Below are 17,318 nucleotides of genomic sequence, written 5' to 3' on the forward strand. Positions count from 1 at the left end.
CTGTCACTATGTGCCTTATTCATTTATGGTGAACATTGCGTGTTACTTATTTTACTTCCGAGAAGAGTATCGTCTTTCTTTATTTATCAACATATCGAAAGTTGGCCAGTAGCCCTTTGCGCTCCACTGATTATCAAATTCTCCACAACTTATTGAATACAGTCCGTACTGCGCAATCTCGGCTGCAATGTTTATGTGAGCCTCACAAACAAAGCAAAACTAAAAATTCCGTGACAAACTTACCTGTTTCTTCATTATTAACGCCAGATATCCTTGCAGAACAAATAATAACAAGTAGAAGAACCTTGACGCTATTTCAAACCGACGTTTCAGCTCATCGGAAGTTCTTGAACGAAGCGAACTGTAATGGCGGACTAAAAAACTTCATGTATGCTGTCACCTAAGTGTAACGTTTCAACGAATTCAAAACAAAAACGTAAACAAACCCCGAGTCTGCGCAGTACGTACGGACTGGAAATCAGCTTTAACAAATCGACCACATTTTTCTATCGTCTACACTCTTATAGACCATAGAAATGACGTCAGAAAATGTTCAAAACTCAAGCCGTTAGGCGAGTGGTTTCACTGCAAAGGTATATGAGCAATGGTATGTGAGCAAAAAAGCAATGGTAAATGAGCTCGTATACCACTGAGCACAAATATGGTAGAACAACGAGAACAGCCGGGGCCACGGGGACGAATCGCGGCGCGATCCAAGCCCAATCGCGCCTGGAATCTCGTCGGCCAAAAAAGCGGCGCGATCTTACAAGGGCATTGTATAGACCTTATTCTCTCAGGCAATTCTCTGTAGTTGAAGCATTGGCCGAAAAAAATTAAACGTATTACCGGTACCTTTTAATGAGATTGGCGTGACGTGACTTCCAGTACAACAAAGAATGCTTTGTTTTATTTCAAACAAAACGTACAAACTCTTACATTATATGCTCATATCAACAACAGGTGATTATCAGTTAAAATAAAAATAAAAAAATTAAAAAAAATATGTATAAATATATTTATTATTTTTTTTAAAAAATTAAAAAAAAAAACACAAGTAACACAACGCACGAGCAGTCGAAACAGACAGAAAACAATTAAATTAAGTAATTGTGAAACTTAAGGATTATTCAGAGGATTATTTATCCTTCTGAGTTCTGAGTGCTGAAATCTGGATCACAGTCGTGAAAAAATGACAGAAAATGCTAGCAATTCTTTTTCAAGAAAAAACGAAAAAAAAAATGTTCGTTTTCCCAAAAAATGCCGAAAAAAATGCTAGCATAATCGAGAAAGGCCTACCCTCGACCCTCTCCATTTTTTATATCGTCACGAAACGCTCCCGTATAAAGAAGAAGCGTTGTGTGACGTAACTAAGATAGAAATCCTAACCCTATTATCATGACTATATTAAAAAATAAACGCAAGCAACCCAAGCTAAAGTAGGCTAACCAGAGTGCTATTTAGGCCCGGGGGGGGGGTACTCAAAAAAGTTTTATACGGGGAGACTCCGCCCCAAGTTCTAACCCCTTACCCTTTTATATACCATTTTTGACAGAAATTGTACACCTTTCGTATACCTTTAACTGAAAAAAGGTACCCCTTTCATATACCTAAGAGACATGGCTGGACTTAAAATAGGACGTTTTCTTGTCATTTTATGTAGCGCTTAATAAATTAAAATGATACAGCCATAAATTGCGTCTGTTCGAAATATTTTAATTAAAGGCCCTTTTAAATAGCCATATGACAGATTTCCATACCCTTTCATATACTTAAACTCGTGAAATCCCTACCCTTTTATATACCTGAATCCGGAAAAAGGTACCCCTTTCGGGCGGAGCCTCCCCGTATAGGCCATTATATGGAGTACCCCCCCCCCCGGCAATTTAGCCTGCGTGACCGGCGTTTAAAGGGGAAGGAGAAGGGGAGTTCGAGCGTGAGGTGAGTGCTAGTTAGGCTAAACTAACCGGAGTGCTAGCTTAGTATTTAGCCTGCGTGACCGGCGTTCAAAGGGGAAGGAGAAGGGGAGTTCGAGCGTGAGGCGCTTCGCGCTCTCTCCTCGCACCTCGCGCTTCGCGCTCGAACTCCCCTTCTCCTTCCCCTTTGAACGCCGGCCACGCAGGCTAGCTTAGTATAGACCCTTTGCATAAATGGCGTCTTCATTTGAATAACAATACATATACATCCTTAGCCTCACGTTCACGTAAAAAAATATTTGTCTAAAAACACCCACACGAGGCTAAGGATGTACATAGTATTGTTATTCAAATTTGGGCGCCATTTATGCAAAGTGTCTATTCTAAATGAACTGAGTGTTACGTGGTATAAATCAGTAATAAGGTGTCTCGCTATACTATTGCTGCACATTAGGCTTGGTTACCTAGCATATAGAGACGAATGAATGATTTGCCACTAATCGGATCCTGTGTTTTGCGTGGAGGATTCTGGGATCGCTAGGGGGCAAACATTGCAAGTCGCTAGAAGAAAATGTATGGCGAAAAGTTGTTTTGACGCTCAAAAATACGATTTTGGAGAGAGTTCAACGCTTTTTCGTGAGTATTTTATCAGGAATGGATTTTGTTTGAATAACCGTGAAATATGTGATCAAGTTTACCGATAAACCTCCTAGCGCCTTGCTTTCGTAAGGTTTATTTTTAAATTAACATCTCAAAATGGTCTCGAAATATTACAAATTAGGTATATATCGGGAGTAAATTACTTAATAAAGCCTTTTGGGTTGTATTTACGTGTGTACAGGATTATTTCTATGCTAAGTTATACAAATAATTTTAGTAATATGCCCGGTCGCTAGCGATGACTGTGCTGTTTGCGGTATGTGATAACTATCGAAGGTACCCAGAGAGGCAAAAGATTCTTCCTCGCGACGGAATATTAAGACTCCACCCGCCCAAGAATAAGAAAGATGATTTTTCATGAGCATGGCCGGCTTTAAAACAAGGTTATATCTTGTATCGAAGTAAAGCTAAGCAGCCTCTGGCTAAACAAAAATAAACATGTCATCCGCGATACGAAGCAACACATTCACGCAACACTGTACTAATCAACATCTTCACGGAAAATTTAAGATCTTGTCCTTCCAGAACGAATTTAAAGCACATCTTGCGAATATAAATGAGCCAAGATGAATCACAACAGTTCCAATAGCCAATACATAAAGTTCATATAACAATAAATACAGTTCAGAGGTGTAAAAATGTACTACCGGGAAACTATGCAGACCTTCGACCTCTACACATTTGCTGGCGGCATTGATAGGGCTGTACTCAACTTAAAACACTTCTTAATAATACAGCTGACAGGATATAGTTCCTGTTATAAACTAGTAATAAACAAAATAGATTTAACAAACGACCAAATCCAAAAGCGATTGGGAAATTTATAAAAGTCACGATCGTAGGAGACTGTGAATGTCTGTCACCTTTAATATTACAAAGCCATGATAATTATTTGTTTATAAAAGACGTGACTAATAAATTTACAGCTTGTGCAAACGTTAAATATTATTCAACTACTGAAAGGACTTTATTGAGCTATTTCCAATTTTATAACATTTCGAGACCCCAGTTTATACGCGATATCTATTTCACAATACATGTAAACCTTCATAAAAGCGGTAGATTTTATCGCATATCTTACGATTATTCAAACAAAACCTAACACTTTCAACGTACCAACATTGCCCAAATCCATTTCTGATAAAATACTGGTGAAAAAGCCTTGATCTCCCTCCAAAATCGTATTTTTGAGCGTCAAAACAACTTTTCGCCATACATTTTCTTCTAGCGACTTGCAATGTTTGCCCCCAAGCGAGCCCAGAATCCTCCACGCAAAACACAGCATCCGATTGGTGGCAAATCATTCATTCTCCGGTAATCACATGCGTCTCAGTCTAGTACAAATCTAGTACATGTGTATTTTAAATGTTCTCTTTATCAGAAACGACTTCTCTCCGGCATTTCACATGTGTTAGTACAATCCAATCTAGTACATGAGTATTTTGATAAATGTTCTCTTTATTTGTGACGAGTGGACATCATTGAAAGGTGGTTTGCCGACCGCCAACAGGCTCTTGGCCATCAATGTGGCGAAATGGTCGAGCGAAAAAATCAAAGTTTATTGCAGTGTTTTGGATTGCGATGACAACGACAGAGAGGATGCCGAAAGAAATGGCGTAACGTTGGTTAAAGCTGCACAAATCCCATGCCTACAGCCCGAGGAATGGTTGAAATTTCCACCACCAGAAATTGGTCAACTAGATGTTGTTGTAGGGCATGGTGGACAATTTGGTCCGGCAGCCTATTTCATTAAAAAATATACAAACTGCAAATGGGTGCAATTTCTTCATGCCTTTTGTTTAGACATTGGAAAGTGTAAAGTTACTGAAAGCCGAAATGCCTTGGAAAGGTATGAAGAAAAGCATAGATATGAGATCGAACTGTGCAAAGCAGCAGACAAAGTTGTCACTTTTGGACCTGGACTACAAAGCAAGTATCAACCATGGCTCAGAAGTATGCAGGTAGAAGTAATCACACCCGGGATTTTGGAAGATTTCTCTAATGATTTAACACAGCAGCTAGATGAAGGTAGAGGGGAGGTGTCAGAGGTATTTTATGTCTTTGTCTTTGGCAGAGGCACTTGGAAAGACCTTGAGCTTAAAGAATATGATATTATTGGAAATGCCATTGCTTCCCTTGGAGAGAATTTTAAGTTGCATTTTGTGGGCTCGCCCCCAGTTCAACATGAATTAATTATGGAATGGTTCCAGAACAAGTCAAAAATAACAGCAAACCAATTAACAGTACTTAGTTATAAGACTCCAGAAGAACTTAAAGAGATACAGAGGAATCCAGCAGATTTGGTTGCACTTCCGTCGCACACAGAAGGATTTGGAATGACGGCGCATGAAGCCCTTTCAGGAGGCGTTCCAATTTTAGTATCTAATCAATCTGGAATTGCCAAAGCTCTGGAGAAAGTAAAAGGCGGAAGTTCCGTAATTATTAATGGGGGAGCAAATGAATGGGCCACTAAAATCGAGCAGCTATCCAAGCAAACTAGAGAAGAGCGACTGTTCAATGCTAAGTGTCTCAGAGAGAACTATGGAAAGATCTATCCTTGGGACACTCAATTAGAGTGGTTTGAAAAGATGATTTGTGATTTAGTGGAAGCGTCTGGTTCAAATGGTATGTTTTTCAAAGTTTGCCTTTCATCCTTTTTAAGTGACTAACAAAAAAGCACTTAGAGGGTTAGGGAAGTCAACCCTCCAAGTTAAGACCATTTTAGTCGCCATGGCGACTAAAATTTTAGAGCTGGCAACTAAATTTGAACCAAGGTCGCCAGCCTGGCGACCTAAAATTGTGAAGAATGATTGAAGGCATCAGCTTAATTTGGTGCCTAAAATTTTTCACTGGCGACCAAAACTTGAGTAGTTGGTGGCCAAATGGCCACTTAGTAAAAAAGTAAACTTGGAGGGTTGGAAGTCCTCCCATATGAAAGAGACAAAGAATGCTTATGATCTCAGCAGTTAGGGGTGTTAATTACAGATGTTGGCCTTCCTTGCAGTGTTCAGAGTAGAAAACTAATATTTTTTGCATCAAGGTCTTATTTAGCTGGGTTGCCTGTAAAGAATGATTTTGACTGTCTGGACTGATAAGGCATGAAAAAGGAAAGAAAAGCTTAAACCATACCCAGATTGGTCTATTTTGGGGGTTTAATTCAAACATGTTGTTCACAGTAAATCCACGCTATTAAAAGATGTTGAGCGTTCTTGGAATTGGGTCGGTCCTCCAAGCTTTATGGGAAATCAATTTATGAGCAAACATTTATGAGTGAACCTATCAATTGAGAATCGTGTTTAATACCAAATTAATGAGCTATCAAATCTCAATCTTCAGAAGCGTCATATTTTTTGATCATGAACCAAGTAAAATACCAGTACAAACTCTAGAATATCTGAGCAACAAGAGCAGAAAGGTTTTTTTACGAATGTATCAAAGGGGACTTCCCTTAATGACTACAATGCGCTTTTATTAATTATTTTATATTCACTTGCTTGTAAGCGGACTAAAAAATATTGGTTTCTCTAAGGGCTTGCATATCTTAAGTTTTTTTTTTCATTTTCCTTCCAGTGCCTTAGTCAACTGCACTGAATACAAATTTGATAGCCTGTGTATTATTCTATCAGGATTTTGCCTGCAAGTGCCTTGTCTCACCACTAAATAAACAAAACGATGAAACATCCTATTAAGGTTTCGCTTCCAGCAAAAAGTCACAGACAATAATAGCTTGTGATACTTTCTTTCATTGATTTTAAACTGACCATGGATGCATGTAAAATAACCTGTATTTATCAAAGGGCTGCTAAACCTAACAGTAACTAATATATACAAATCGGAGAAGCATGTTCCTTGAAGCGATGCAATAACTTCACCATGGTAAATTTTATAGAAACTTGAATACATGCATTTTTACTAACTAGATTGCAAATGCGTGCTCCAATGTTGATGAAAGTAACTTTTTCATTCATAATTTTTACATTTAAAATGAACTTGCTTTCAAGCTGTAACCTGCGATTAGGCGTTCTTTTTTGCGGTGGGTGGAGAAAGAACGTCTGATACAATTACTTGTCGAGTAGTCTGTAAAAAGTCCAGAATTTAAACTTTTTTCTAATTGGTCAGGAAACAAAGGGCAACACTAAACCATTACGAATCGGCACCCATTGAAACGTGTCGCCCGGGAAAAGTGGGGTACCCATGACGTTTTGCGGGCACCAAGCCTTAGAAACGAGACTGCAAAAGCGGCCGACAGTTTCGGTTTCTTTAGATCCTGAAGTAAGAAATTCCCAAAAGGGAGTTGAACGCTATGCCCCTGAGTCCTTTAGAGGACAATGTCGATGGAAGTGAAGGAATTAAGCATTGTTTGGAAGTGTCGGCAAGCTCTTTTTATCGAAGAGTTTATGCAAAACTTTGTAAGTAATATTTCACGACCAGAATTCAAAGCGCCGTACACATCGTGTGAATTTTGGAAATCCAGTCTGACATCTGTCTGTTTTCGGCAACTTTCCAAGTCAGTCTTGTTGTTTAAAGCTCGGATTTCTGTGAAGAAAGCAGTGAACAAGGGAAAGCGGTTCCAAACCGAATGAAATTTGCTACGCGATATGCAGGTCAAATTTTAACACGAAAATGCATAAAGTTGTCTATATTTTAGCGGCCGATTATGCGTGAATATCGTGAACGCACATTCCAAGTCTTGTTTGAGGTTTGCTCGCCAAAAGCCATGAAAATATTTTTGTTGTAGCGAAAATTTCAACGGGATTTTTTGTTAAGTTTAAAGCGAAACACTTTTGAAAGAAGGCAACCAAATATTTCGTGGCTCTCGCCGCTTCAAAACGTGTTGTAAACATTTGCTGCTGTGTTATTTACTTTCATTTTATCGGGAAACCTTATTTAAACCGATTGGAAATCATTTTCACAAGAAAAATAACAAATGTTTAGAGAAAGGGCAATCAACAGAGTGGAAAATTAATTTAACCGAGGAAAGGTATAAACAACAAATTTCTAATCGCTAAATTGTCTACTAGCGGCGACTGACAATTACATTTGCCTCCCGGGACTAACCACAAATTACTGTCCATTATTTCCGCCGTCTTAGCAAAAACAATGGTTGAGAAATCGACCTACACAGGGGATTACTTGATTGACAGTACGTTACGCATGCTCTGTGTTTAATTTTAAGCTTATTTGCATTTTCCCGTGCGACGCTTATCAATGGGCGCATTTCTGTAATGTAAATCCTGATTGGTTGAGTTAAAGTGTGACTTCAGGTCTAAAAATATCTTGCATGCACAGACCTTTATACTGGATTTGGAGATCAAGTTTTTAAAACACTCAAAGGTGAAAAAAGAATTAGTCGCCTGTAGTATACCGTATTTTCTCGATTAAACGCCGGGTACCGAATAAACGCCGGGTCTCGAAGGTGGAGTTGAAAATAGCCCCCTAAGGTATTTATTTAAGGTATGATAAGTTGTATCTACATGTATATCAGCCAGACACATTTTTGTCAAAAACAGCGAATAAAAACCGTTTCTAAATGAAAACCAGGCTCGAAAAACTGCAGAAGTCAAATAAACACCGGGTCTATCAGGTCAAGTTTGTAACAAACACCGGGGGCGTCTAATCGAGAAAATACGGTAGTTTGCTAAAAGTAAGAAGCAAGTTCAAATCATTTTTTCCTGAGCTGCCCGATTTTCAAATTTTCTTGATATTTATTATTGAACCAGTAAAGCAGTTAAAGTGTTTCACACGATTGAAAACAGATGTGACGGAACTTCAGGAGTCAAAGAACATTATTTTAATTTCGTGTTCAAAGAAATAGAAATAAATTATCTGTTCGCTTTCTACATCTTAAGACCTTTCCAAAGAGACTTCAAAGCATCCAAATTGACCAAATAAAAGCTGGCTTTATTCGAGTTTCTGCCTGCAAAAAAAACCATCTCTTATCTGATAGCATCGCTTGCATTCTGTCAAGACAGATAGTTTAATGAGGGGACGGCAGACGACTCAACAAGTAATTGTATCAGGGGTTCTTTCTCCTGACCTGCCGCAAAAAAGAACACCTGATCACAGGTTATTCAAATTGTGACTGCTGTGATTTCATTTCAATCAGCACTTCTTGAACTATCTTTTAATAAATCCTGTTGGCCGGATAGGCAGATACGAATGCAGTCAAATAGGTTGAAAGTTAAGATTTTACTGTCAGAAACTTTAGGGTTAGACAACTGAGATTTTGTCGTGTTGACTTTCTGGCATTTACAGCTGGATATGACAGCAAAGAAGCCGAAGTTCACACAGATGTAAAATGTAAAAAAATAAATGTAAATGTTGTTTATAGTGGTCATGCACTTAGCTTCAAGATAGTTAGTTTGCAGGCATGCCACTGAAACAAAGAAAAAATATTTTAAATGAACATAACAATTGGTTAAAAATCCCAGCTGGTAGGAGGCAGCCCATGCCAGTTGCCTATATACAAAGCGTGACCAAGGATTTGAACTCGGGACTACCAAGAACAAAATCATCTAGTGGCAGGGCGAGGTCTTAAACCAGGGATCTCCAGATTACAACACCAGCGCCCTAAACCACTCAGCCATGCTTGCCTCCCTAAATTCCTGAATTAGATTCGGCACATGTAAAATGCCATGTTTAAAAACCGGGCCTTAAAAAGGTGGACACCTCTATAAAACAGACTCCTTTTGTTAGTCCCTGCTGTTTTTCATTTATTTTATTGTATCTTAAGTAAAACTCTAGAACAGTCTGGACAGTTTAGAAGAACGTTGGCTTGAGCTGGAATTTCCATTCCTCTACAAAGCTGCTCAGTTAGGGACCGGTCATAAAGTACAGGGGGTGGGCTATGAATTTTTTCTTTTTAAGTACTGATTTTCAGTGGCCTGACCCTGAATTATTTCACAAAATTGGGGCGGCTCACACATGGAGTGCCACAGAAAAACCTAGTGGCCCACCCCCACCCCAACCAGAATCAGTAATGTAGATAGGTACATAGGGAACGTTGGCTTACCACTTAAGTCAGCCAAAAAAAATTTCGAGATCAAAAGTTTGGATCATGTCAGTGTTAGAATCCCTGAAATGCTATTTTTAGGGCATTCAAAGTCAGGAGCACATAGCAAAGTAGATTAGTCCATCAGCTAGTGGGGTTGTATGGCTCACTTAAGGGGAACAAACGAAACTTGTCTAATATTACTCTTTGACTATTAAGCATCATGAAAATGTGTGATAGCAAGGATAAAACGGTAGCTTTCACTGTGTAAATCGAATTTGAAATTTGCTCTCATATCCTTCTTTTGGCCGCCATCTTGGATTTTAAAACAAAAATCCTTAATTTTTTTATTCGTTCTTAAATACTTACTGATTTTTTGCTTAGATATATTTTTGAGAGGTACTACATATTCGGGACATTATTTTAGCATTGTTTACGGTAATAAAAGCAAAGTACGCAATAAATGAGATCGCAATGTCCGCCATTTTGTTTTTCAGCTCGTTTTCCTTTTGCTCCTCAATCATCTAAAATAACAAAATTACCATAAAGGCGTTCCATCGCAATGCTATCGCATCGTTTTTTCAAGTATACTACACCATTAATCAGTATACCCCGAATCAGATTACATAGCTACGTCCACGCATAAGGTTAGAATAGGGCTCAGTTAAGAGATTGTTGAGTACAGAACAAACAGAATCGCCACACTCGTATAAAGTCCTCCTTCACTGCTGCTATGCTTCTGTCAACTCTTCTGGAGCGGTGAAGGAATTACCGGAAGGGAATCAGTAGCTCTTCTCTAGATTGTGGCTTGAAATTTCCTCTTGTAACATTGAGTTCGGTTAGTGGAGATGCCTCGCGTGGTGGGAGAACCTCTGGCTTTACTTTCCCGGGCGCCGTTCACTTTTCTCTGGCTTCACTTTCCCTGGCGCCGTGAATCTCATAGCACAGCACATCCACACTCTGACACGTCTTCTCGTACAGCTGATACACTTATGCTTTCGTATCTTTAATGATCACCTCGGATACTGCAACTCCTCCCCGCTAATCGCCATAGCTCGGACGTACGTTTCGTACTTTGGCAAAGCTCTACTTTTCTGGTCTTCGCACCTCTTCCGTCTTTTTTAAAGTACTTTGCATGTCCGTGGGACCATATGTTTGAAATAAAGGGCTGGGTTGAAAAAAGGCCAATTGTTTTTCAGGGGGATTTATTCAAGACACTTGACACTTTTCGCTTTATTTTGTGGTACAAACAGTAATATTTTGAACAATAACCAGCCGTGGCGACGTCACGTATGATATCACGTTGTTGTTTTTGAAACACTAGAATGAAAGAAATCATGTTGTTAGTTCCAATAAGTTTTAAATTTGCGTTTGAAAGCGATTCGTTTACGTTAAAAGAATGCAGGCAGCTTTGTAGCTTTTTTACCCCCAAAATCCAAGATGGCGGCCAAATTAAGAGGCGTATAGGGGAGCCAATTTAAAATTCGATTTATAAGTGAAAGCTACCGTTCCAACCTTGCTATCATACATTTTTGTGATGCTCAATAGGCAAGGATTAAGATAAGACATGTTTCGTTTGTTCCCCGAAAGTGAGCCATGAACCCAAATTTTCGGATCTCAGCTGATGGACTAGATGGGTTGGGGCCCGAATGCTCCACAGAGTATTTAAGTGAATGTTTGCCAAAAGTCACTGTCTCATATCTGGGTACAGAAATTTCTTAAGCCTTAAATTATGCACACAATATTTAATTTTACCTCCTTGTATCATCTGTTCCTAGCCATCCACTTGAACAGATAAATGGCCCTATTATATCAGGGTGGTGTGATATAAGATTATGTAGAAAGCTGCAAGCATTTGTTTCTTGTTCAGTTTACCACAGAAACATAACACCAACAATAATTGAATAGCTTGGTGCAAGACTATGCTTAGTGACTTTTTGGGGTGAAAATTTTTTTCCTTCAAAAATGCTTGAATTTTTGCATGTGCCTTTTAATTTAGTAGTAAAATTTTCCCTTGTAATTTTTTTTGGCTAGTTAGCACTTTGTTTCTGAGAAAAATGAGAACAAATTATCGAAGCGTGCGCAATGAATGCAACGAAGCGGAACAAGTTGAGATTACTATTTAAATTTTTCCCTATTGTGTTATGTTTGGCTGCATGGCGCAGTGGGATAAAGCGCGCGTATTCGGTGATGTTCGGATTCGCTGGCCGCGGGTGCAGGTTCAAACCTCAAAACTCCTCGTAATATTTTTTTTTCTTTTCTTTTTTTTTTGCTCTTCTGTGTGTTTTTCTTTAGCAATTTTTTTTGTTAAGAAGAAAAACCCTTTTGTTGATTTAAGCCGCCGTACATTGCTATTCAGATCTATCCGCTGTTTCAACGCTGCCTTCGACATTTTTCATTCACTCGAATTTTTTTTTGCAGTTGAAAATGCCTGAATTTTTGCACGTCCTTTTTAATTTAACGGTAAAACATTTCTCCTTGTAATTTTTTTGGCTGGTTAGCACTTTGTTTCTGAGAAAAATGAGAACAAATTAAGTATAAGTATAAGTAGTGGTAGTTTGATGCTATATATTTTTCCTCAGGTAAGGGACAGAGTGAAAGGAAAAGACCATGGAAGGGTGTGGCACAGGGGCGCTGTGTCCAAAGAAAGTTACAAGGTACAAACACAAAGGTGTGGCTCTAAGTTTTAAAAGTAAATGAAGTTCTCATTAAGTATTATCTCATTAACTTTTTGCAGATAAGGAAGACCAACTGCAACAGCCCAACAGCAGTGTCCAAAGAAAACAAGGTGAAACCTGTAATCTTTGTTTTGACTATGTAAAACTCAAACTCCTGTGGTCTCATTGTGAGAGGAAGGCCAGGAAGGGATTAATAAGAAAATATGTGAGAATTTTGTTGTGACATCAGAGATTGTCCATATCGAGAGGTGTCGGTATTAAAAACCTCTATAATATGCTTTAATCTTGGCCCCAGTAAGCAAATTCAAATTCATTTACGTCACTGTCTTTATTATGGACACTCTGGTGAATCATTGGGTGACGATACTTTGTGTTTCTAATACCATTTCCTGTTTGTGGTTAAAAATCAACAACAACACTTTATTCAAATTTGACGTTGTAAGAATTGTGCCTTATATATTTTTTTACACGCAGCATTTCTTTGTAGATCATTTCATTTTGGACAACGGTGATTCATACAGAGTACACGTAGCTGACATGGACAATGTAGTACTCTACTGTTAGACAGTGTGTCTCAATACTGCATACATGTATTAATCAACTTAGATGACTAGTGTGTGTGTCATTTTAGTTACTAAACACTTCAAGCTTTCAGTGGATCAGAGTCATAAAATAAAAGTCATGTCATGGTGACCTCTGTAAATACAGACACCTCCGTAATATGGACATTAAATTTTTGCTTTGTCCCAAAAGTGTCTGTATTAAAGAGGTTCAACTCAAAAGTAAAGTAATTAAAATAATATGAAAACAAAAAAATTACAGACAATATGAACAACAACCTACAGAGAGAGAGGAGATGCCTGGAAATATATTTAAGCAGTCATAACAATTAAAAGAGATACACTTTGCTGCTTTAGAAGTGATAAGGAGTAGTTATTTTGCCAGTGGTAGAGTCGCAGTCTTAAAAATAATATATCTGGAACTCTATCGCCCCTAATCTATAAAATTATGTGAACATGGTCTGGAATAATGCCAATCATAAATTTAAGGGTCATAAAAATGTATAATAACAGGGTCTGGAAAAATGGGTAAACCTACCTGAAAACATATACATGTATGTAAGCATCCTAGAGGGGGGGGACTCCCATATTAAAGAGACAGGAATGCTCGTCGGAAATTTTGAAAAGAACCCCTAATAGAGACCAATCTGGGCGTGGCTCATGCTATTTTAGACCCCTTAAGGTGGCTCGACCCAGTTTTTTTCTAGCGATACCTAACAACTTTGAAACCCTGATACTTAAAGGGATTGATGTCAATGACAAAACTACTACATCACATGCATTGCACATAGACTGAACTTCAATATGATATGAATTTTTTGGCGATCAGAATAAATATCACGTGGCAATGACGTCACACAGGGTTTTGCTCTGAAACGATTTTTAGGCGGTAACCGCATTTTCTCTCGAGATCCTCCACGCTACGTATACCTTAGGTGTTTGCCTCCATCTCAGTGGAGTTTCATCGAAATCTACAAGAGGAATTTTGAAATATCTTGGAATTTCTTTTTAGATGGTATAATTTATGCGTAAAATAAAGCCAAGACTTCATATAAAGAAATTTGCTTCTTTTTTATGTTTAATGAGAGGATTTAGCCCCCATTCCTTTTAGAAATGTCCCATGTACTACATCCAAACCTTTAGAAGAAAGTAGACTTGCGCGATTTCGAAATATATGAAATTATCTAAATCGGAGTGGAGCTCAATGTTTAGCTCTATTTAGCATTTTTACGGCTACTTTTGCAAAAAAGCGATTATTTCAAAAACTCGTCGATGAATTTTTTCCAAAATTTTTCAGGGTGAAAAATAATCAGTACACCACACAATCCCTAATTTTCATGCTCATTGAAAATGTTTAAGGTTGTCTAAACTAAACGCAAAATTGAGTAAGTATAAGGGTTTCAAAGTTGTTAGGTATCGCTAGAAAAAAACTGGGTCGAGCCACCTTAAAGATACCAAAATTCTAAAAGGAGGATTTATATTTGTATATTTCTTTGTGTGTAACCCTAAACGAGACCATTATGGCTAAAAATATTGGCGTATAAGCTGGAACACCCAAAGAGAGACCAAAAATCTGAAATATACACCCCTAAGTGAGACAATGAGCGTCACTTCCAAAGTTATGGGAGAGCAAATAACGCTCTTCAACTACCGAGAGCCTGGAACAGGCTAGAATGACTCTTGGTATTCAGTTTTTCGCTTGGTTTATGGCTAAGCAGGAATTTGACAAGGGAAAATTCCCACCCAGCTGATAATCAGGAAAATCAATCAACTGATAGCCTTTCTTTTGGAGCAAAGTGTTAACCTAAAAAACGTGAACGATTAAACGATTACAAATTTATGAAAAGTTGAACGAGTCGCCCGCAAGGAAGAAACCTAGAATTCCCTTTCATTTTTTGCTATTAATCCATAAAAAAAACTTGCAAGTTAAATCTGTTAAGCTCGTTTTCAGTTTACTGCTCCAAGCCCTTCTTCACATACAGCTATAATTTGAAAAGCGAAGAAGCGGCCGCCATTCTGCTGACAACCGCACTCTGTTTGGCTACTTAGCCAATCAGAGAACAGCATTCGTGATAGAACGCTAGTAGATTTATACTAAATAAAAAAAAATCTTTTTTATCATTTTGGTTTGTAGGTTCCGAGTGTCAAGAGCCCGAGCACGTCTCGCAATCGATGAATGCGCTCGAGAAGGTGGCACCGCCAGGTAACGTTTATTTTCTTTCATATCCATGAATACCCCATCTGGGATGATCTTGCAAGTTCCTACCAGCAATAGCTGTTATTGCAGTTCTTCTCGGTTTGACGTACGCATACCTTGTTAACAAAAAACGAGGGTGGGGGGAGAAAGTCGGCACTTTTCTTCAAAGCCTGTGAAATCACTTACCCCTGCCCCATTAGTTGCGCTTGATTTCATTTCCTCCGTAGGACGCTTTCCCCTCTCTTCCCAAGCCTCCTCTTTTTCCCGAAACCAAGATGGAGGTTCCCCGATCAAAATGCGCAAGGTCGCTAAAATACTGACCTATCCCATGCTCTTGATAAACTGATTACAATGACTCTAACCCGCAGTGCAGGCGTCAGTAAAAAACGCGAATAAAAAATGGCCTTTCAGTCTGACTCCTACTCATATGTCCGGTTTTTTTTTTTTTTTTTTTTTTTTTTCCACTTGTCCCAACCCCCAAAAGTCTCGATGGAATATTCAGCACTCGCTCGTCTAAAACTGACTGTGAGTGGAACAGTTTTCCAACAAAAACGAATAGTGAAGTGAAGTGAAGTGAAGTGAAGTGAAGTGAAGTGAAGTGAAGTGAAGTGAAGTGAAGTGAAAGACTTAATTTAATGAGGGTGACCCGTGACAGTAACTTAAGTTACTGATAAACTTGGGGCCCTCAGCTTAAAATAATTAGAATGCTAAAAATATATTATTTGCAATAACAAAACTGAAGCTGATATCTTTTACGGTGCAGGTTCTTTGTTGCCATAAATTACTACAAATTAACATCTTTTCTTTCTTTTTAGGGACAAAATTAAAAGAGGAAATTGTAACTAGATTTGATCGCGAGAGCCTTTCACAATCCCTGATTGGAAATGAATGGAGGCGCCTTGGGCGTCAATTGGATGTTGATGAGGCAAAGCTTGCTTCAATTGATTCGAAATTCAAGGATGAAGAGGAAAAGGCATACCAATTGTTAATGCACTGGGGAAACAAAAACGGTTCAGATGCGACATACTCGGTTTTATGCGTTTCCTTGTGTAATGTTAGTCGTAAAGATTTGGCGCAAGCGATTTGCTTTCAAAAGGTTTCATGATATTTTTTCCATCAAGGCAAATAGGATGCGCGAATTTGATAAAAGCAGATAAGTCTTTATTGTTGTACATATGTAAATTATATTTTGACAGAAAGTAAAATAGTAAGACTAGTGGGCAGTGAATTCACTCTCGTATAGTTTTTCCTTAAACTCTCAACGGACTGTTTTAATTTTTCAAGGAAATACTTTTCGCTGTGGTTGATAGAACGTCACTCAATAGGATTGCGTCAGCACTTCCGATCCCGAAGTGTTATCTATTGAAAGCGAGAAAAATAAAGTTCACTTGCCTTTTGCTGGTTGTTTCTGTTTTTTTTTTTCGATTTGATGCGTTTGTTATCTATTGAAAGCAATTTCACGATGGTTGCCTTCAGCCTCAACAAAAGAAAAAGGTACAAGGCAGGCAATTTCGATGGCCTATCCGTGTCGAGACTACCGTAATAATTCGATTTAGCGCCCTCCTTCCAATAAGCGCCCCCTTCCGAATAAGCGCCCCCCTTCGAATGTGTGTTTGTAAATAAGCGCCCCTATTCCAGTAAGCGCCCCATTCTTATAAGCGTCCCCATTCTAATAAGCGTCCCCATTCTTATAAGCGCCCCTATTCTTATGAGCGCCTTTATTGTGGGTAACTGCCGCTACTGAAGTCATCGACGTCAAATAGATAAACTCATAAACATTCACCGTACCGTACGGGCATATATTTAACGCTAAAACTGTAAGTAACTGAATCTTCAACACTTTGTCACTGTTACAGTTTCTGTTATTGTTAGTTATTTCAATATTTATCAAAGTTTTGTTTTGAACATTTGGTTGTTTCTCAAAAAATTAAATAAGCACCCTGTCTCGAATAAGCGCCCTCCCTTGAGGTGCCAAAAGTAAATAAGCGCCCCGGGCGCTAAATCGAATCATTACGGTACGGTCTATATTTTTTCCATTTTTACGCGTCGCTCGTCGCCTAGCCTTTTGCAAATTAAAAGTTAGGTATTTTTCAAAGATCTCTGCCATTCACCGATTGCCGAATCGCTTAGTTTGAACATTCTGAAAAGCTGCTGCAAATCTTCATTGTCAGAGGATATTGGCCAATCCGATATCCTTGTTACATAAGGTAGTAGTATTTTTAGAATGTCACCAGTCATGCAGCTTAGTATTTGCGTGATGCTAGCCTCTTCCTGTACGCAGAGATTCTTTAGTCCGTCATTTAGTCCGTTTTATGTATT

The 17,318-nt window shown here is 38.6% G+C and overlaps 1 protein-coding gene across 1 annotated transcript; it reads left to right on the forward strand.

Moving 5' to 3' along the window:
• The first annotated feature begins 3,914 nt into the window (after positions 1-3,914).
• LOC144638832 (D-inositol 3-phosphate glycosyltransferase-like) lies at positions 3,915-16,366 on the forward strand. The gene is made up of 5 exons (XM_078498115.1): positions 3,915-5,198; positions 12,147-12,221; positions 12,302-12,352; positions 14,937-15,005; positions 15,815-16,366. Exons 1-5 carry the CDS (start codon positions 4,007-4,009, stop codon positions 16,102-16,104), a joined length of 1,677 nt encoding a protein of 558 aa, XP_078354241.1. The 5' UTR covers positions 3,915-4,006; the 3' UTR covers positions 16,105-16,366.
• The last annotated feature ends 952 nt before the right edge of the window (positions 16,367-17,318 follow it).

Source organism: Oculina patagonica, chromosome 14 (genome assembly GCF_052425735.1).
Source record: "Oculina patagonica isolate OP01 chromosome 14, crgOcupat, whole genome shotgun sequence".
NCBI classification, from domain to species: domain Eukaryota; kingdom Metazoa; phylum Cnidaria; class Anthozoa; order Scleractinia; family Oculinidae; genus Oculina; species Oculina patagonica.

What these genes read in the sequence shown, in the direction of transcription:
- LOC144638832 (XM_078498115.1), top strand. Translation starts at nt 4,007, where the DNA reads ATGAGTATTTTGATAAATGTTCTCTTTATTTGTGACGAGTGGACATCA. An exon ending in TGTCCAAAGAAAGTTACAAG is followed by an intron (nt 12,222 to 12,301) that starts GTACAAACACAA and finishes AACTTTTTGCAG; the next exon opens with ATAAGGAAGACCAACTGCAA. An exon ending in CGAGAAGGTGGCACCGCCAG is followed by an intron (nt 15,006 to 15,814) that starts GTAACGTTTATT and finishes CTTTCTTTTTAG; the next exon opens with GGACAAAATTAAAAGAGGAA.